The sequence below is a fragment of the Mauremys reevesii genome, linkage group 2 (genome assembly GCF_016161935.1).
Source record: "Mauremys reevesii isolate NIE-2019 linkage group 2, ASM1616193v1, whole genome shotgun sequence".
Lineage (NCBI taxonomy): Eukaryota > Metazoa > Chordata > Testudines > Geoemydidae > Mauremys > Mauremys reevesii.
In genome coordinates, this window is record NC_052624.1 from 155440182 (window position 1) to 155461230 (window position 21049).

At 51.6% G+C, this 21049-nt stretch overlaps 1 protein-coding gene across 7 annotated transcripts in view; it reads left to right on the forward strand.

Moving 5' to 3' along the window:
* Positions 1-20263, forward strand: part of LOC120398062 (phytanoyl-CoA 2-hydroxylase interacting protein) — a 23745-nt gene extending 3482 nt beyond the window's left edge. For 4 of the 7 annotated variants that reach the window (XM_039525030.1, XM_039525033.1, XM_039525032.1 and 1 more), the window contains 4 exons: positions 9459-9642; positions 12190-12364; positions 13689-13806; positions 14371-20263. In XM_039525030.1, the coding sequence (XP_039380964.1) occupies positions 9459-9642; positions 12190-12364; positions 13689-13806; positions 14371-14905 (1012 nt within the window). In that variant the 3' untranslated portion in view covers positions 14906-20263. Of the gene's footprint in view, positions 1-1782; positions 1839-4696; positions 4718-9458; positions 9643-12189; positions 12365-13688; positions 13807-14370 lie in introns of those variants that run through there. The other 3 variants (XM_039525031.1, XM_039525037.1, XM_039525036.1) reach the window with 3 other exon arrangements.
* Positions 20264-21049: the final 786 nt, after the last annotated feature.

Sequence of the window (21049 nt, forward strand, 5' to 3'; positions counted from 1 at the left end):
GGTTTCCATGAATGGGGGCTAATGTGCCATGCAGCTCTGGCAGCCTGAAATCCCATGCTCTTAAAAAAAGCTGCTACTGGAGACCAGATTGGTGTGTCTGTGTGGGGGTGTACATAGATGTATGTCGGGGAGGGTGGGGGGAGTGTACATGTGTATGTGTTAATGGGTGTCTGTGAGTGGGTGGGTGTGTTTGCATGATATATGTGAGTTTGGAGTATCTGTGAATGGGTGTGTATGTGCATGGTTGTGTAGTCTGTATGCAAGTATATGGGTGCAGGGTGTGTATGTATGTCTGTTAATGGAGGTCTGTGCCTGAGTATGATTCATGCATGTGCATGGTTTTCTGTGTGTTTGCATGTAAGGACATGCATGTGGAGGTATGTATGGTATGTATTTGTATATGAATGCATGTAGATATGTAAATATATATGGGGATGTGTTGTATTATATATGTTTATGGTTGATTGTGAGCAGGTGTATATGTACTTAGGTGTACATGGCTGAGAGTGGATGCATTGATTGTGATATGAGTAGATACATGTGTGTGGTTGCGAGCATGTGCACGGATGCATAATATGTATGTGCTTGCAGATGGGTGGTTGTGAATAGATGTGGGTGAGTGGGTTTGTATACATACATACATACATACATATGTGTTTGTCTGACTATTCTTGTGCGTATACAGTTAGAAATGTGTGTGTGTATGTGGCTGTGTGCACTAATGTGAATTGGTGTGTTTGTATTTATATACCTGTAGTTATGTATGTTTCTGTAGGCATGTGTGTGTATACTCAGGTGTCTGAGTGGCTGTGAATGGGTGTACTTGTGTGTACATGCTTGTGAGTGGGTATGTATGTATAATATGTATGTGCTTGTGTTCAGGCAGTGGTGTGCGTGTGTGTGCGTGTGTAGGTGGCTGTCACATGCATGTGAATATGTCTGCATGTGGGTGTGAGGGCTGTGAGGAGGGAGGGGTTGCATGTGAATGGGAGGTGGTTATAAGCTGCACTCTCATACTGACTGCATTAATCTCGGAGGTTCAGTAATATGCTATTTTTGGTGATCTTGGCTCCCTACAGCTCAGGTTCTCTAGTTCCTGGCAAGCTCTGCTCAGGGAATTACTCTGCCTGCCAGAGCCTAGAGGAAACAGGGGCCATTGCTTTCCTATAGGCAGCTAGTAGAAACCCTAGGCCACCCAGCCAATCTCTTCCAACACCCTCCTGCTCCATCTCCCTGGTTTGGCTCAGACAGGTGAAAATGGAACCTGCTGTTCTGAGTGAGGGTGAGAGGGCTGGAAGGAGACCATAGGGGGCTGATGCGGGGAGAGGGACTGGTGTTTAAAGGGGCACAGATGCAGGGGAATAAGCCAAGGAGGTCAGAATTGTCCCCATCACGAGGCAGGGGTTTGGGACCGGCTCGGTTTGCTTCCCACGTCCCTTCTTTTGAAGTGGCATTCACATCAGAGGTAGGCTGCTAGGCTGGTTCTGCATCAGTCCCTGAGGAGACCTGCACCCTCCTCACTCCTCCCACACACATTCTGCTCTTTCCTGGCTCTCTCCATGCCCTGCTTTGGATCTGGGCTAGAAGCGTGGGAGCTATCTCCCTTGAGTGCTGGCCGAGGCACCTTGTTCCTCTTTAGTCAAGTGGCTTTTCATTTACAAATCAGAGGTTGGAATAGAGCCCTCTTTGCTTGCGGGTGGGGTATGTGTGTGTGGGTGAAATGGGTGTGCACGATTACATGAGTGTGTGCATACACGTGTGCATACCTGTGTTTATGTCCCAGTCCAGGTCTTCCTCTGCCTGTGCATAGCATAGGTAACGTGTTCCTCTGAGCATATGTGAGTGTCACTGCATGAGTGTATCTTTGTCTCTGTATATTTCTTTCTCTGAACATGCACAGAGAGGGAGTGGCAGCTGCATCTGTGCATTCCTTGAGCTGTGCCTGCGTGTGCACCTCATACATGTGCTTGCCTCTGTTTGTACATCTAATTGTGCGTTGTGCCCTGAGTGTGCAGGGAGATAAAGCGAGAGCTACACAGGTGTGCATATGTATGTGTCTCCATTTCTGTATGTCTTTTTGTACATGCACATTGGCACCTCTCTTTGACCATGTACAAAGATAAGGTGATTGCTTAACATGTATGTGCTTCCGTTTGCCCCATTCCTGTGTGTGCATCCCCATGCACGTCTGCATACACAGAAACAAAGCAATAGCTTCACATGTGTGTACCAGCATCTCCCTGAGTATGTGCATTTTCTTCTCCATTACTGGACATGTATATGTAGTGCTATTCGCTTGTGCCTTGCTTTATACATGCATGTGTACAGCTCTTTTTCTGTGACAGCTACACACACAGTTGGGTCTGTTGCTCTGTGCAGGGGTCTCTTTATCGTTGTTCATGCATGTGCCTCCCTATTTGTGTATGTGCCTTTTCCCCGGTACATACCTGCATATATTTTCCAGTAACAAAGACCAAGCAATTACTTGCACATGTGTGTATCTGCATAGACCTGTCGCTGTTCATATAAGTGCTTTGCCATACATGAACGTGTCTCTGTATACTTGTGCATATACAGAAGCTAAACAATAGTTTTGCATGCGTGTATGATGTGGCTGTCTCTCTGTATGTCTTCATGTCTGTGCATGTTCTCTCTTTTTGCTCACTCCTCTGTATCTGAGCATGCATCGTGCTGTACCTGTAGGAAGCTCTCCTTCTCCATAGGCACCTTTTTCTCTCTCCCGCTCTCTGTGGATCGCCACACATGCCTTTACGCCTCTGCATGCGTGGGAGATCTGCATGCATTTATGACTAACTTTGCATGAGCGCATGTGCATCAGACTAGCTGAACAGCCTGCTATGAATTCTTCAAACGCCACTTATTAATTGGAGCTAAAAATGGATTGGAACATTATGCCAATTGCTGCCAGAGACTGATCTGGCCATCCAAAACCCTTCATTGATACCTGTTGCCAAGGTCTGCGTAATAAAAACACATGTACACATTGAACCAAATTTGACCATAGGGCTGCAGATTGGACTTTGTTTGGTGGTACCCCATGCATGATGAGACCTGTGTGTGTGTATCTTTTCCCTTCCAAAAGCATACCACCATGTCAGGGTTCCTCATTCGACTTCTGGACCGTGCTGTGTTACTGCTGGGGAACCCAGGGATGACCCTGCTAAGGGGTACATAGGAATCACACAGTTCACTACCCCATGGCCCTCACTGTGCAGTCTCATGCTCCGCAGTGAGAGCCGCTTGTACATTCAGTGCAGGTCAGGGCCCATACTGGAAATGCTGGCTGAGTGACTTCCAATGGTGCGTGGGGCTTCAGGGCATCCAGATCCCTGTGGAGCACTTTCAAAAGGAGAGCAGCAAGCACTCGCTCCTGACAGTATTTTATGCTTTGCTAAGCCCCGCTCAGTGGTGAGATAGGTCTCCGGGTTAGCCGGGCGCTGACGGCCTCCCTGCATAGCGGTACATAGGCACATTTCACTTCAGCTCATTCATCCAGCCAGCCTCGCTGTCTGCCCATTATTGGGCTGTAAGTGCTTTGGGGCAGGGGTCTGATCAGCTCTGAAAGGTGCATCGGCCAAGCTCCACCCAAGTGCATCAGCAGGGCACATGGGGCAGTCCAGGATCTGTTCCCCATTCCCATTCCCTCCTTTGTCCCCTCCACCTCCCGCTCTCTTTCTCTCCATCTGCTCCTAAGCTCCAGGCACCAAGCCGAACCCAGCCTCCCTCCCGCTCTGTTTGGATTCCTGGCAGTGCTTTCCCCCTAAGAACAGGTTGTGCAGGGAGCAGAAGCAGACACACCAAGGGGATACAAAGTTTGATCCCTCCTTCACCCCTTGCTTCTGGCTGCCATGCCTCTGCCCTCCTCCCTCCAGATACCAGAGGAAGAACAGCCAGGCTGAGAAATACCACTCTGGAGCAATTTCTCCCCAAGTTCTTCCTCCTGCATCCTCTGCCACCCTGAACCAGATGGGGCCGAAGGGCTGAGCTTTTAGCCTATCTGCTGCAGCTGCTTCAAAGCCAAACTCGATCATCAGGAAGAGCTGAGCTTGCACAAAGAACCTCCTCTCCTCGGACCGTATCATGCTGCAGAAAGATAAGCCTCTCCCAGCTGGAGGCGCTGGAGGAAAATGGTATCAGCGCACTGGATCTGTGAATTTGTACAGCGTGGACAGCGGTGGCTATTACCAACCCACTGACCACCACAACTGTCTCCCCTTCCTTTGCCAGCAGCCTCAGCAGGGAGGCAAAGACAGAACGTGGCATGGAGGCTGGATTCCCCTCTGGCTCCAGAGAGGGATGAGCATTAGACCTGAAGCCAGAGGGCCTTGCTCCTCCTCAGTGCTGCCAGCCCGGCACATTTCACCAGAGCTAAATTCACTCGAGGGAAGGGAGGAAAAAGTCAACAGAGAAAGGAAAAATACTGGTATTGTTTGGGGGTGCTGAGTGGATGGGACCCATGCTAGAGCCGAGCAGAGCTGGAAGGGGGCCAATGAATTGCTCCCTGGAACCTTGCATCAGGCCCTCAGCCACAGTCACAAGACACAGCTCTGTTCATTAAACCAGCCAGCCTGCTGGCAGGTTGGACTGCAGCTGATTTAAAGGACAGTGTTAATGGCCCGGCCAGATCCCCAAGGATTGGTCTCTGAGCAAACAGCACAGCTGAGACCAGTAGCAGCCGCTGGCTATTTATCAGCAGGTGCTTCACACTGATTGGGCTCCCACCCATGTAGAGCTGTGGCTTTCAGAACTTTCTGCCCATAGCACGGTGGTTGGCAGGGGAATGCAGCCAATAGAGATTTGGGGTTGGGGATTATCTCCCACTCAGTCACTAACAGCACCATGTCCACAGTGGGCTCAGGATGCCCCTCCTGTCACCCGATTGCTCCCACCCATGTGCAGGATGGTTTGGTATTCGTGCAGGCACACACTGGGGCTGCTCACCAGGGCTATGCATACTGGCAGGTTATTATTGTAGGGTTGCTCACATGTGCGGTGTATGTTGGTTGGTTGTTGTAGATTTGCTCTTGGGCTGTGCACTCTGGTTGGTTGTTACTGTAGGGTTCTTCACAAGTGCTGTGCACACTTGGTTGTTATTGCAGGGTTGCTCATGAGACACGCGTACTGGTTGGTTGTCATTGTAGGGTTCTTCGCAAGTCCTGTGCACACTGGTTGGTTGTTATTCTCAAATTGCTTTACATCCCAGTTGATTATTATTGTTGGGTTGCTCATGAGCTGTGCACACTGGTTGGTTGTTATTGTAGGTTTGCTCATATGTGCTAAGCTGATGCCAGGATTCATCTCCTTCCCCCCCCCCCCATATTAAAAAAGAGTTTGTAGCCATTTGGTTTTGTTGCATGCAGTTATAAGCAAACAAAAGCAGCCCCACTCAGGTCCTTGTTAACTGTGGCACTGACCCTCTAAAATGTGCGTAACTCAGGTAACAGCCTTTCCCCCCTCAGCTAGCACCTATTGCTATGCAACAACTACCCTCCCTATGGTTGGATATATTGAGTCATCGCAGGGTTAAATTCTGATGTGCTGAATTCTGAGAAATCGCAACACAGTGTGAAGGTGTGGGCTGTTCATGTGGCAGCTATAAATAAAAGCACCTGCTTCCCAAACACAAAGGAGCCATCACGGCAGGGGGGAAGAGAAGAAAGACAATTAGGAAAATTTGACATGAAACAAACTGTGATCCTGCTGCGGGAGCCCGTGCCCATGTGAGAGAGCAGGGGGTGGGAGGAGGGGAGAGATGGAGCGGGGGAAGAGAAAAGAGAGACTTTTGCAAATCTGTCCTTCTAAAGGCCGTGTAGCATCCCTGGGAGAGTAGATGCTGGTCTTGCTAATGGAAGAAACACCAAGGGATCTTTAATGACCACAGCAGCTTAGTTAGAGCTTGATTTTACATCTCATCGGAAAGCAGCTTTTCAATACTGACTCCAGACATCCTATGCCGACTTGCCAGCACCACTTTTGTTCACTCAGCAGCTCTCCCATCCAAGCACTGACCAGGCCCCAACCTACTTGGCTAACAGCACAGGGAAGGTGAATTAGGCTTTTTAGCTGCTAGTGATTCACCCAGTGCCCCTCCCCAGGGGAGCACAGGTGCTCAGACCTGTTCTCTCCAGATAAAAGCCTCACCCTTTGAAACTGATTGCACAGTTGTTTCCAAAGAAGCCAGAGCAAAGTGAAGCGAATGTAAAACTCACAGGGCCAACTCAGTCTGCCCATAGGTGTGCCCAACCTGCTCAGCCAATAATACCTCTGTCCCCTTTCATCTGAGGATCAATCTCAAAGCACTTTACAAATATCAGTGGGTGGAGTCTCCATGCCCCCATGAAACAGAGCAGTAGCAACTATTAACTGTTCAGATGAGGAAAGTGAGGCACAGAGCCCGATGGGGGAAGTGACTTGCCTAAGATCAAACAACAAATCAGTGGCAGGATAGAATCCAGAATGAAGCCCAGAGGCCTCAGTGCTGGCTGGGCCTTGGGTATAAAAGCAGCTTTCCTTGTAGCACAAAGAGCTGGTGCGGGAGAACATTGACATGTAATTATACATTTCCCCAACTCTAAGTCCTACATTGTTGTTTTTCTTCTGCCTCCCTCCTTCCCGCCCCACATTAAGCAAACATAGTGCCATCCCTTTAAAGAGAAACACCCAGATTAAAAGGTGGCTTCTTGGCAGGGCTCCTTCCCCTCTGCCCAGGGAGCACTGCAGCAGAAGAGCACCCATGCCTGCCTCTCCAAGTCACATTTCATCTCCTCCCTCCCGCCCCATGCCAAGCGGATGGAAGTGAAATATCTCCTGATTTATACCTCTGTGTTTGAGCTTAGAGTCTCATGCCTAGCTCCTCCTTATGGAAAAAACTCCTCTCGGGCCTCATAATGCTACAAGGAACTGCAGCTTCAGGCCAGCCCTAGGCTCTCTTGCCTTTTGTGTCTTAAATAATCCCTACATCAAAGCTGCTGGCATCCATGAAGGCCACAGACTTGGGTTCACTGCAAATGAAAGAGGCGTGGAAGAAATAATGTCGTGCAACCACTCCAGACACCACGTGTTGGTCCAGAGCTCAGCGTGCTAAGCAGATGTTGAGTGCTGGGCTTTTCTGAAAACTGGGCTCCCAGGATCACCATGGGAGCTGCTCAGTGCTGAGTGCGTTTGGAAATCTGTTCTGTTTGCACTCATGCTGAATGCTGGGTGAAATTCTGCTCATGTACCGCTCAGGTTCCATGTACACCCCAAAGCTGCCTATTGGCTGCCATCAGAAGCTAGTAATACATAGCAGAACCCACTTCATTAGCGGGCCTCATGCAGGGCTTGTACCCAGAGTGAATCTGCCTATGTTATCAATTCACCAGGTCCCCTTTTTACATATGGAGCGCACACTTATGTTGTATGAACACACCCAATACATCCATGCCACATATACCCAGGGATTCTGCCCACTGCACACATATGCAACACATGCAGATGTCATGTGACCCCGTTACCTCTGCTCACACACCGTATGTACTTTTATGCATGTTACAAACATACCACCTACACAACCAAAACACACCTTACTGACAGTGTCTCCACCCATTTCACACCCATTCTTTGCACATACATGCACCTTGCACGCCCCGCATATGCTGTTCACTTTCCCTTGCCTAATCCAGGCACAACACCCTGCATGCGTGTACAATAAACCCCCTCTTTCACTGTAACTGCAGTATATGGCTATCTGCCATTCCACCCTACCCTCTGTACAATGACGGCAATCAAGCTGCTTTAAGCACAGTGCAAAGCAGTGCCTGAAATGACAAAGGGGATGTTAAAACTGCGGGTTACCCAGACACCACCCCGAACCCCCCTCTTGGCATTCTCACATTTTCTCTAGCTCATGGCATGCACACCCTTACCCTTCCCTGCCTGCAATTGCTCTCCTTTCAAAACAAAAAAAACCCCTCAAATCCCTCCTCCTTTCGTGCCTATTGGCCCAGAGCCCCTTCCCTCCCCAGCACCATCTGCTCCGAATCTGTCCTGTTCAAGGCTTGCGATATACTTGCTGGCACCAACACCTGCAAGGTGCCAGCTGCTCTGTCAAACCTCCGTGTGGGCTGACACCCGCTCTTCAGCTGGCACCATGGATTCAGATGGAATTAATTAGGGCTCCAATGAGAGGGGCACATACATGGGGAGAGGAAGTGAGAGAATGATAGAAGCTGGGGAATCACTGCCTGAGTTACAGCTCTTTGGGAAGGGCTATTCTCCATGTTATTATTTATATTCCAGTAGCTCTAACCAAGATCGATGCCCATCATGCTGGGCCCTGCACAGCCACAAGATCAGAGACAGTCCCTGCCCCCAAAGAGCTCACACCTTAGATAGATGAGGCCCGCCAAGGAAGTGTCAGAGGCTCCCCTTTTACAGTGGGGGAACTGAAGCACAGGGTGGTGAGGGGTCAGTTTTTCAAGGGCTCACCACCCACAGCTGGGGCCAGATTTTTCCATAGCACTCAACATGGCCATCTGAAGCCTATCAGGGGCGCACACACACAGCACAGTCCTTTTAGAAATCTGACATATGTAAAGCACCAAGGGAGTTCAGGAATGGAATCCAGGTCCCCCCAAGTTTTGGGCCAGTGCATTGACAACAAGATCAGCCTTCCTCTATAACTGGTCCGTGCTCAGCCATTCCCAGGTTGGTCTCCTAGCCATGTGAGCACCTATGCCTCCCAAGTCACAGCTCTCCCCCCCCCCCTTCATTTAGAGCCAGCATTCGTCGGCAGAGCTGTGCCCACAGAAGCTGCATGTGCATCCAGATAGCTGTGTAAACATACACCTCCATAGAGTACTCTCTCTCCAGTGCTGGCAGAGGGGCTGCCTCAGAGCACCCCCAAATTCTCACATCGGGGATGAGAAGCTGCAATGGAGTCCCATGCTGGGCAGGGGGTTCTGCCCTGGGCAGGGGCGGCTCCAGACCCAGCACGCCAAGCGCGTGCTTGGGGCGACATGCCGCGGGGGGCGTTCTGCTGGTCGCCGGAAGGGCGGCGGGCAGGCAGCCTTTGGCGGCATGCCTGCGGAGGGTCCACTGGTCCCGCGGCTCCAGTGGACCAGCAGACCCTCCACAGGCACGCCTGCGGGAGGTCCACCGTAGCCGCGGGACCAGCAGACCCTCCACAGGCACGCCTGCGGGAGGTCCACCGTAGCCGCAGGACCAGCGACCGGCAGAGCGCCCCCCGGGGCATGCCCCCATGCTTGGGGCGGCGAAATGGCTAGAGCCGCCCCTGGCCCTGGGGCCATGCTGTGGGCTGGAGGTTAAACTCACTCTGGTGAAGGGAAGTCTGTCCATTGATTCTAATGGTCTCTGGATCTGGTTGCGAGGCCAATTGGTTTTATGGCCTCTACCCCTTCATTGTCCATCACCATACTGATCCCCTCACTGTGCCGTAGGAGCCAGGCGGGTTGGACCATGGAGCTGCTCTCCACCCCCCGCAGCATCGAGATCAACAACATCACGTGTGACTCATTCCGGATCTCCTGGGCCATGGACGGGGGAGACCTGGAGAGAGTCACCCACTACTTCATCGACCTGAACAAGAAGGAGAACAAGAACTCCAACAAATTCAAACACAGGGTGAGCAAGGGGCAGGGGCGTGGGGGAACGTGGGCAGCGACTGGATGCTCGTGGCCACCCTCAGCCAACGATTGTTCTCCGAGTACTCAGCCCAGTGCTGAGTCACTCCCCATGTAGCCATCGGCTGCCATCTCTTCCTCGCGGCACAGCTGTGTATCTACATCCCAGATGCCTCCAAACTGGTTCCCTTTGCTGGCAGCACCAGTGAAGGACCCAAGGGGTGCATGTCCTATGGAGCATGGAAGGGGTCCCTTCGGGGTACGGACTGGGTTCATGGATGGGGACAGCATAGGGCGGGGTGCTGTGCCTTGTGCTGGTTCAAAGCCTGGTCCCACTAATATCAAAATCCTTCAGTGGGAGGAGGATTTGGATCTCAGCCCCTCAGACTCTCAGCCCACTAGTGTCACCAGCCCAAGATGCCTGAGCCAGGCTTCAATGGAAAAAGAGCCTCCTTTCCCCACCCAACTTTGCTGTGAAGTTAAAACAGGGGTAGGCAACCTATAGCACACGTGCCAAAGGCGGCACACGAGCTGATTTTCAGTGGCACTCACACTGCCCAGGTCCTGGCTACCGGTCTAGGGGGCTCTGCATTTTAATTTAATTTTAACTGAAGCTTCTTAAACATTTTAAAAACCTTATTTACTTTACATACAACAATAGTTTAGTTATATATTATAGACTTATGGAAAGAGACCTTATAAAAACATTAAAATGTATTACTGGCACGCGAAACCTTAAATTAGAGTGAATAAATGAAGACTCGGCACACCACTTCTGAAAGGTTGCCGACCCCTGAGTTAAAAGGCTTTGCCTGGGAGATTTGATGCCGGGGGCCAGAGTAGCAGTGAGCCATGGGAGACTTGAGGCCTGCTCCCGTGAACCAGTGTGGGGATGGGTGAGGAGGCAGCTGTATCCCTCAAATCAGCATGGAGAGGAGTGATTAAACGTACCCTCCAACACATAACTAGAGGAGATGTGGAATGTATTACTCACTCTTCCTTCTCCCTCTGGAATGGAGTCACTAATTCACGATCCTTTTAGCAGGATGGTTACCACGGTGATGCTATTTAATGTTAAATATTTTTTTCCCCTCCCCAATAATAAGCTTCTTTTTCCCCCATGTCTTCTGACTCTTCAGCATTTGCTGTTGCCACAGAAACGGCACTGCGCTGCACTGATGCTTTTGTGGCCTACTGACACGGCAATTTATTCCTTAAAACAAAGGTTTTCAGGACACCTCAGAGCTTGTTTGGCTGTTTCCAGGGCTCTGTTAGATTTCTTTGCCCATCTTGCATGCAAGAGGAGTTGGGCACAATCCTTGCTGGGTGGGGTGGGAGGTATATTGGTGCCTTAGTGGTGCAACACAGAAGGCACCATCTCAGACATTGCTCAAACAGAAAAAGAATTAGTGTTCCATAGGACTGAATACTATGTTAATGCATACTGCACTGTTCCACAGTGATGAATGCTATGGCAATAATTACTACAGTGTTACGCAGAAATGAATGCCATGGCAATAATGACAACAATGTTCTGCAATATCAAGTACTGCAGTATTTCACTGCAGTGAGTATCATGTCAATAGATACTACATATTCTGCAGTAACAGGTACTACAACAGTAAATACCATGGTAATAAATTATTCTGCAATAACAAGTACCAGAGTATTCCACAGATAATACCATACTAATGAATATTATAATACTCTGCAGTAACAGATATGACAGTATTCCACTTCTGTAGATACTATGGCACCAAATACTACAGTAACAGATATTAGTAAAAGCAACAAAGAATCCTGTGGCACCTTATAGACTAACAGACGTTTTGCAGCATGAGCTTTCGTGGGTGAATACCCACTTCTTCGGATGCAAGTCCCCTGTATTCACCCACGAAAGCTCATGCTGCAAAACGTCTGTTAGTCTATAAGGTGCCACAGGATTCTTTGTTGCTTTTACAGATCCAGACTAACACAGATATTAGTAAGAGTACTACTCTGCAGTGTACTGCAGTAATGAGTGCTATGGTGATGCTAGAAAGCAGTGGTATTCTATTATAGTGAATTTGGCAGCATTCTCGGTCAGTCTATGCTATATAAGAGCAACATAGTAGTAGTAAGAGTTGTTTTAGAGTAGTGGCCACTGTAGCAATATACCCAACAGTTTTCCACGCCAGTAGGTCATGTAGCTTACTGTACAGCAGATTGTGGAGCCAAGCAGTTGTCCTTGTAATAGACTAGGATTGTTTTTAAGAAGGGTTTTCCCAAGGTCTCCATGACCTGCCTCTTTGTTCATCATGGGCAGGCACGGACTCCTTTACAGGCATGCACGTCCAGTTCAGGGGAGCTGCTGGAGGGTCTTGCCAGATCAGCCTTGTGCAATGCTCTGAGGCTATGCCTGGATGGGTGCTGTACTTCCCAGGGCCCAGGTGTCATGCTGCTCATGGGAGGAGGCTTTGGCGGCGGGGGGGAAATCACTAGCCACACTGCTTCGATCCCAAGCCTGGTTTATTTTTGCACGTGTGGCATGGCTCTTCCCCTTGAACAGGATGTGCCCACCAAGCTGGTCGCCAAGGCAGTCCCACTGCCCATGACTGTGAGGGGCCACTGGTTCCTGAGCCCCAGGACAGAATACAGCGTGGCCGTGCAGACAGCGGTGAAGCAGAGTGATGGGGAGTACCTGGTGTCTGGCTGGAGCGAGACCGTGGAGTTCTGCACAGGGGGTGAGTGTGCCCTGATGAGTCAAGAGCAATAGCTGGTAGCTGAACCTCAGCCACATGGTCCGTGCCCAGCTGGCACAGACTGTGATGAGCCCCCGCGGCCCATCCTCGGAAGGGAATCTCCAGCCTGCTGCACCACAGAAGGGAATTGGTTCTCAGCGCTGAGCTCACTGTGGACCCACATCAGATCTGCTCAGGGGGAGGGGAGAGGGGGGGACGCTGGCATGTCATACTGCTTATGCAAGGCCTGGGGAGTTCATGCTGCTTGAATATTAAACGAGAACTGAGCTGTCCATGGGTTGCCCCCCTGGGGCTCTAGCCTCTTTGTGCAGCCATTTCTCTTAGCCAGGGACTGCTCCCTAATGGGCCTGCTGCCAAGTCCGAGGGGGCTGGCACAGACTGGCTGCCACCAGCACAATACCCGCAAATAGATTTCCTTTCTCCCCTGCATTAGCTGGGGCGGGGGCAGAGGGGGGATCATTGCTCCCCTGCTTTGCTTTCAGACAGGTTGGAGCCCCCCCCACAGCCTTTCCACTGACCCCCCCCCAATTCCATAGTGATAAACAGCAGAGGAAGGCTTTGCGTGTGCCCCTGCCCGGCCCCCCTCCCAAATTGGCCAGGGAGCTCTCTGTTCCCCAACAATCCCCGGTCCTCTCAGCGCCTTGGGGCACTGGTGCTGCTAATCAGAGAGACCCCCTGCCCCTGGGGCAGGAGCCTATTTGCAGGCTGTGGGTGTTCTGGGGAAGGGTTGAGGGGAAAGGGGACAGAAGAGGGGGATGGATGCAGGGCAGCCCAAGAGGGGAGGGAGCATCCTGTGCTAAAGGCATATAAAGAAAAACAAGAGCAGTGGGGGCTGCTGACTCTGAGGCAGAACAGAGGCTGACAGAGGCTGGGGGGTGAGGGGAGAGCTAGCAAAACCCTGTCTTGTGGAGCAACAGTGGAAGAGTGGGAGGCTTAGGGTGTGGGAGCTAGTTGCACCCTGAGGGGGAAGCAAAGGGAGGGAGGAGCTGGCTGCTGCCAGCTAGGGGAAAGGGTGGGAACCGGTTGTAAAGGCAGGGGAAGGAATAAACAAAGGGGTGGGGGGAGCTGGCTGCAGCCATAGGAGAGAGGCAGAAAGATGGGAATGGGGCGGGGGAGCTGTCTGGTTGCCTCCGGTGTAGAGGGGGATCCAGCTAGCTGTGGTGTGGAGGGGGAGCCAGGCTGAGCTGCTGGGGAGCCAGCTGTCTGGAGGGAGTGGGGAGGAGCCCAGCAGGTTGCAGAGGGGTGGTAGGAGGGGAGCTAGCTGCACTGATGTAGGTGATGGCCAATGTCTCCCTCCCCCTTGCAGACTATGCTAAGGAGCACCTGGCCCAGCTGCAGGAGAAGGCTGAGCTCATTGCGGGCAGGATGCTCAGATTCTCTGTCTTCTATAGGAACCAGCACAAGGAATATTTCCAGCATGTCAGGTAACACCCCCTACTCCCCTCCCAGCTCCTCTAGCAGGGCCGGAACACACACCCAGCCTAGCAAATGCAGGGGGTCTGGGGGGAAGAATCACCATCTCCAGGAGTTTTCCTGACTTAGAATGAGGAGGCACAAAGAACACAGAGCTGGGGCTGCAAGGCTGGTCTCCCCTCTGACCCTGTCCTGTCCTGTCCCAGACCTATCTGCACTCGCTCAAAAGTAAAACCAATTTCAAGCACACTCCCCGAGCTGGGAATAGAACTCAGGAGTCCTGATGCATAGTCTTCTGTTTTAACCCATAGACCCCACCCCTCTCTCAAAGCTGGGCATAGAACCCAGGAATCCTGGCTCCAATCCCACCCCCTGCTCTAACCACTAGTCCACAAACACTAGCTTGTGGTATACCCACACCAGCAAATAGTATCCAAACCCGGATTTCAGTGGGGGCATGCTGGGGTAACCCCGAGGAGCGGTTAGTCTCTAGTGCGGCCGACGGAGCACAAGAGCCATGCCCCCTCTGCTGGGCTGACAGTCTGAAGCTCACTCTCTCTCTCCCTGCCTCTCAGGATGCATTGTGGGAACATGATGAAGCCCTCCCTGAAGGACAACAGTGGGAGCCATGGCTCACCCACCAGTGGCATGCTGCACGGGATCTTCTTCAGCTGCAATACTGAGTTCAACACAGGCCAGCCCCCACAGGACTCGCCCTATGGCCGCTACCGCTTCCAGATCCCTGCCCAGCGCCTCTTCAGCCCCAACACCAACCTCTACTTTGCGGACTTCTACTGCATGTACACCGCCTACCACTACGTCGTCCTGGTGCTGGCCCCTAAGGGCTCCCCAGGAGACCACTTCTGCCGGGAGCGCCTGCCCCAGCTGGACATTTCCTGCAACAAATTCCTGACCTGCTGCATGGAGGACGGCGAGCTGGTCTATCACCATGCCCAGGACATCATCCTGGAGGTCATATACACCGAGCCCGTCGACCTCAGCCTGGGCGTGCTGGGAGAGATCAGCGGCCACCAACTCATGAGCCTCTCCACCGCTGATGCCAAAAAGGACCCCAGCTGCAAGACGTGCAACATCAGCGTGGGGCGCTAGTGACTTGAGGGGGGAGCTGGAGGGGATGCGTGTGTGGGGAGGCATGCATGAAGCAGGACTGGACTAACCTGAGGCTTTCTGCAATGGACGCGGTCTGGGATGGGGGCAGGGGTGGAAACTGGGACCTGGATGGGACTTGTGGCTGGAGTGAGCGTGGACTGTGGATTTCCAATCTCTCGGCGCATGCCTTGCTGTCCAATGTCAATATGGACTTGGCAGGATCCCGGCCCTAGTGGGAGAGGACCTCCGGTGCTGCTCAGATGGGATCTTGGCCTCCATTGACTCCTGCAGACAAACCTTGGTCAGTGTGGGAAGGGAAACACCTGAGCTCCTGAGCTGGCTGCTAATCTGATTCAAGCCAAGGTGGAAAGACCCGCCCCCTTCTGCACTTGCCCCACTGGAGAGTGGGAGCTCCAGCCCCCTTGGAACCAAGTTGCCCATTCATTGCCATTTTCAGGTTGGAAAGAACAAGAGCTTTGGGTTAATTTGGAAATGTTATCATCAGGGGAACCTGGAGCTCTTCCCTCTCTGATATGAGCTCCCCTTCTCCTAGATCTGCCCCTTCACCCAGAGCCTCTCTCACCCTGTCAATTCAATAAGCCCCTCCCTTTCTGCTACTCTCCCCAACCCTACCCTTTGCTAAGTGCTCAGTCAACTCCTACCTTGCCCAGGTGGGCTAGATCCTCACCTGCCACCTGATTCCCACCTGGGGAGCCCTGAAGGGTATGTCCCACTGCAGCTGGGAGCCAGCCTCCTAGCCCAGGGAGATAGATTTGCACGGGGGGCGGCTTGTGAACCCAGCATACACTTAACCACCTAGCCCAGGTGTGGGTCCTAGCTTAGATGGCCAGCTGTGAAACCAGAGCCTGCTGTTTTCTCCTGGTTGGGACTCTCAGCTATTGGAGGCTTGGCAGGCTCAGGAAAGAGCATGCAGCTACCTCACCCTCAGCTCCCTCCATCCGGGCTCTGTCTCAGCCCCAGGCTGTCCTGGAACTTCTTGCTTCACTGCCTTTATTTACCTGGTTAAGCGCCGTGTGGGCTGGGCGAGCGGCCCCATTGCAGGTCCCGACAGGCCCCGTGGCACTCCTAGGTTGTGTTGGAATTCCCGGGGGTGGCTGTAGCATGAATGTACCTGCTCCCCAGTCTCAGGTGGAGCCTAGCCCTGCCCAGGAGGTCTCCTCCCACCCCGGCTGGGCGGGGGGAGGAATGCAGCCTCCCTGCTTGTGACTTCAGCCACGTCCTGGAGTGACCTGCCAGCTTCTGGGGTGAGGAACAATTTCAGCCTCTCTTCCTTTTGTCCCCCTTGGCCACTCCCACCTCCAAGCACGGCTCTCTCCTGGCCTCCCACCACTGTGCACCATGGAACCAGGCTGATTGGAGTGCTGGGTCTCCTTGCTATTACCATGTCCCTCGGGCATGATCTGCTTGCCATGCTACGGCCTTTGATGTGTTGCCCCAAAAGCGGTCTTGAGGGCTGCTTTTTTCTCCAGGTGATGGGAGAAGAAAGGCTTGGCTAGATCCCAAGGCATTCACAGCAGAGCTCCATCCTTGCTTCAGCCTAACTTGTCCATCACTCGAGGCAGCCTGAGCCAAGCAGAACTTCCTCAAACTCCTGCCCCAGGCCTGCTCTGCTCCCCACACCAGCCACCTCCTCCCAAGGCTGAGCCTCGCTCCCTCCTCTTTATAAATAGTGCTGGGCTTTCTGTGCTATGTGAAAACTTTAGCTTTCCAGGGGAGTCTGCCGGCGCCCAGACTGCTTGAACATGTGGCGTGAGGTGCCCGTCAGCCTTCCAGCCATGCCTGTGAGCTGCCCTTGGCCCTGAGAGAGGACAGCATGAGGGGGCATTTCCTAAATTGGAAGAGAGATGCAGACTCTGCCCTTTCACCATGCCCTGCTGCAGACTGGGGCCAGGGCCTGAAGGACAGAGGCAACAGAGATATTCTGTGTGGAGAGGTTTTTCGGCATCTGGAAATCAGATAAGACCCACAGAGGAGCTTGTGGGCATCCAAAGCAGCAGGTCCAATCAAATGAACTAAGGACTCTGGTACCAACAGCTGGAAGATGTTCGACGTCCCAGAATTCTGATTCCCATCCTATTCACCAACTGGGGGTTTGAACTCAGGAACCTTCAGCTTTAAAAGCCTGAGCTGCTACTGTGTGAATTAAAGGAGCAAGTCCCCCTGCTAGCAGCAGAAGTAGTAGATTCACAAACAGATTTGATGTAGACCGGCCACTAGCAGCAGATAAAGATCCTATAGTTTCCTGGTGAGCAGTCATATTCTAGACCCGGCATATCCCCAGTTGCCCAGAGAAATAGAGCAGGGCGTTCATTATCAAGCAGTCACCCTTAAAAGGGGAGGGAAATTTCAAGCGCTGGCCATTGCTCCGGGAAGGGAGGCCCTGCTCTGGTGAGCACAGTAGTGTTTTAATTCTTAGTGGCGTTTAGGGTGCTTGAGCATCCGGCTGTGCAGTGTTTGCTGTGTGCCGTCGCAATGTTGTGCTGTTAGTGCTGCAGCCAGGAAGTGATAAGGACCTTGGCTTTTTTTACACTAGCTTTTGATTTCCCCTTATACTGCAAAATCCAGCCATGCCAACTGAAAAAAACACCACTTGTCCATTGGGACGTGGCTTGTGCAGAGGCTGCTGATGCCCACAGGCAGTGCACAGTTTCCTGGCTGGTCTCTGACCTGTGCGCTGATACTGACACAGAGGTCCCAAAGGCTGCTGCAGTCTCGGAAGCTTTTCCAAGCAGTAATGTTGATAGATCACTCCAGCAAAGGCCACAGGATTTGCAGCACCATGTGACTTATGTTTCATTGCTCGTGGCAATGTGAGACTTGAGATAATATATGGGAAATGAGTGCAGGCAGGGCGTGGTAGGTGTGACAGTCAGCCTTCCCCGGGGACAGGCGGAGGAGGGTGGTGGTGACTAAGGGTGTGTTCACAGTGCGATGAAAGATCCACTGCACAGCTATGGCTGGCCTGGGTCAGCTGCCACAGGCTCGCGGGGCTCAGGTGGTGGAGTTATAAAATTGCAATATAGACGTTCAAGCTCACCCAGGCTTATGAGGGGGTTGGGTCTTAGAGCCTGGGCTCCAGCCCGAGCTGGAACGTCTCCACTGCAATTTTTAGCCCTGCAGCCTGAGCCCAAGTCAGCTGACCTGGGCTCCGAGACCCAATGCCATGGGTTTTTTTTTTATTGCAGTGTAGACATACCCAGAGAGTCTTCCCTGGAGACAGAAGGAGGAGGGGGTTGGTGACAATCGGCCTTTCCTAGAGACAGCTGGATGGGGGAGGTGGTGAGTGGGATTGACAGTTTCTCTAGAGACCGGAGGAGATGTGTGGCACAGCTGACTGTGAACTCATTGAATCAGTGGGCCCAATTCAGAGGTGTTGTGTAAGAGGGTTGTAAATTGCCCATTGGCCAATGCGTGTGACAGTCAGGAAGTTGAGGCTGGTGTAACGCACACTCTGGAGCAGGAGGTTGATTGAACTTAGACTGACATAGGTGCCCCCATGAGACCAGGAGGGGAGAATCAGAATCTAGCTAGGAGGGTGTCCATAAGGGGGGAGCGGATCTCTTCTTGGGAGCTTCTTGTCGTCTCTTTAAAGATGACGCAGGCTAGGTTTCCCTTTCTGCAGCATCAGGGTGGGAGCCAGAGGGGGCCGTGTCTGTTCTGAGAGACTCCATCCCCCTTTGCCCTCTGTGCCCCACATGTGGCTGAGAACCACAGCATGGCGCTTGTGTGGCAGCGTCCACATCATCCCTGGCCTGATGTGGTGCTTTTCCAGTCTCTGTGTATGATGCACGCTGTAAAGAAAACCCCTTACAAACCTGTGCTGTGCTGACAGTGTGTATCAATAAACTAACAACCTGTGTGCAGCCCAGCCTGCTGCTTGCATTGGTGTCTCGGGACAGCTGGGTGTGTGTGTGGGTGCACCAGGGAGGTGATCCAGTTTCCAGGAGAGGGCTTTTATATACAGCTGTGCGTGTGGCAGTGGGAAATTGGAGGGGGGGGGGGCTGCAGTGACTGGTCCATTGCTGAAGCTCTCCCAACTGAACGGAGCCTGAAATGTCTTCTAAGGTCAAAAGGAAGAAAAGTTTAAAAACGGATTAGGTTGCAATGGTGAATGTAGAGTCCCCACCCCATCCCAGCAACCATGTCCTGTTAATTAACTCTGCCACCTCACCTCCTGCCTGGCCTCAAGATACCCTCCAGCTCAATAACCTCTGGGGTTACTGCTGTAGCATTCCCCCATGAAGGCCTCTCTGTACAGCTGGAGTGCTCCTGGGGTGGCTAACATAGCTTCCCTGTTTCCTTTGGGGGCCTCTGTAGTGAAGGTCTTCCTGAGCAGACGCATGACGGGTTACCAAATTGGCTTCTCCCTCTCCCACCTGCTGGTGCCTCAAAACATGGGGATCAGTATAAGACCCTGAATGAATAGGCCCCCATAGAACACACCAACTAAGGAGGAATGGACTGGCTGCTACTCACCACAATTGCAATGGGATGGATGGATGGAGTCTTGAGGGGACATTATTGATCTTGTGAACCAGATCAGAGCAACCTCCGTCTGACACTAACAGGGCCATGTTTGGGTGATTCTGCTCTGGCTTTGAGCCATGACATTATGGGGTCTTGACACAGCAGGACTAGCTTGCAGGATGAACTAGGAATTCTACTCTACTTTAAAGAATTGCTACACTATTCCATAGTAATTGATACTGTAGTATACGCCATAGAAACAGACCCAGCACTGCTGCTCCACAGTATTTAATACTACAGTACTAAAAAAACAGAACAATGGTCAACAGAATGAATGCTACACTATTCTCCAGTAAACAATATTACAGAATTTCAAAGAGCATATCACTGCTCAGCAGTAATTAATACTACAATAACAAAAACCACAACAGTATCCTACAGTAATGACCCCAAGCACAATAGCTTTACAAAAGAGTTTCTACTAGGCTAATTCCTACAGTCCTTACTCAGTGCTTGACTTTACCTGAGTAAGGACTGTGGAGTATGGCCCACCCTACTTGGCATTATCACTACAGAAGACTGCAGTATTTCTGCCTGTAAGGGTGGAGAGGATCTTGCAGCCCATGGGTCCATTCCCCTCCTCCCCACCTGCCCTGAGATGACTCGAACGCTGCTCACAGACTGGCCACTCACCTTGCAGTCAGGTCTGCAGAGTTTGGCGAACACTGTGTTTTTGGAACTGGGCACAAAATCCCAGATTCCCGAAGGTATTTAGGCACCTTACTTCCATGGGAATTAGGTGCCTAAGTACCTTTGAGGATCTGTGCACAAAGTGCCTGCAAATCAGAGGAAAAGAGTTTGCAATGAACACAAACAAAACAGGAAGAGGTTCCGGATTCAGAACATGGAAGTCACTACAGTCACAGCAGTCCAGAAGTCAGTCTAGTCTGGAATTCTGTCTCCTGCTGCATTGACTAGAACATGGGTGCATCTAGCTTGGTCTCCCAATGGCACCAGTATCCTGTCTCGATCTACACTGAGAGAGCCCAGTGCCCTCTCTCTTGGTCTCCATCTGAATCTAGTTTGGTCTCCATCTGTATTGAGATAGACTATCCAGCACAGAATCCTGCCTCCAGCTGTACTGGGACTCACTAATGGTCCATCTAGGCTGGTGTCCTGTCTGTTATCAATTAGAAATGCCAAATGCTTTAGGGATGGTAAAAAAATAAATAAAAGCTTCACTCGTCATGCATAGCTTTCCAAGCCATGACAGTTTAAATGCCTGTGATTTCATAGATGTTACCAGTGAGATATTTTAAATTACTCATCTAAGATGCTGCAAAATTCATCTCCACAAGAGCAAGGCACTTCAGAAGCTGCCTGGCAATTAATCCAGAATGAGTGAGGCTTGGCACGTCTGCATCACGCACCTGGCAAACTGTGCGGTACAATGCTAGGCAGGGGTGAAAGTGCAGGGTCCCTCCTGACCTCTGGCCAGTGGGCAGCCTGTGCAGGGGAGCATGAGGGTCAATGGCTCATGAAATTTTTATTCCAGCAAGTGTTACTGCAGATGTCATTCTTCTTTATGCCAGAATCTGTTGTTATTAAATTATATATGAAAAGATCCTATTCACACACAAGTTCCCTTTGCAAATT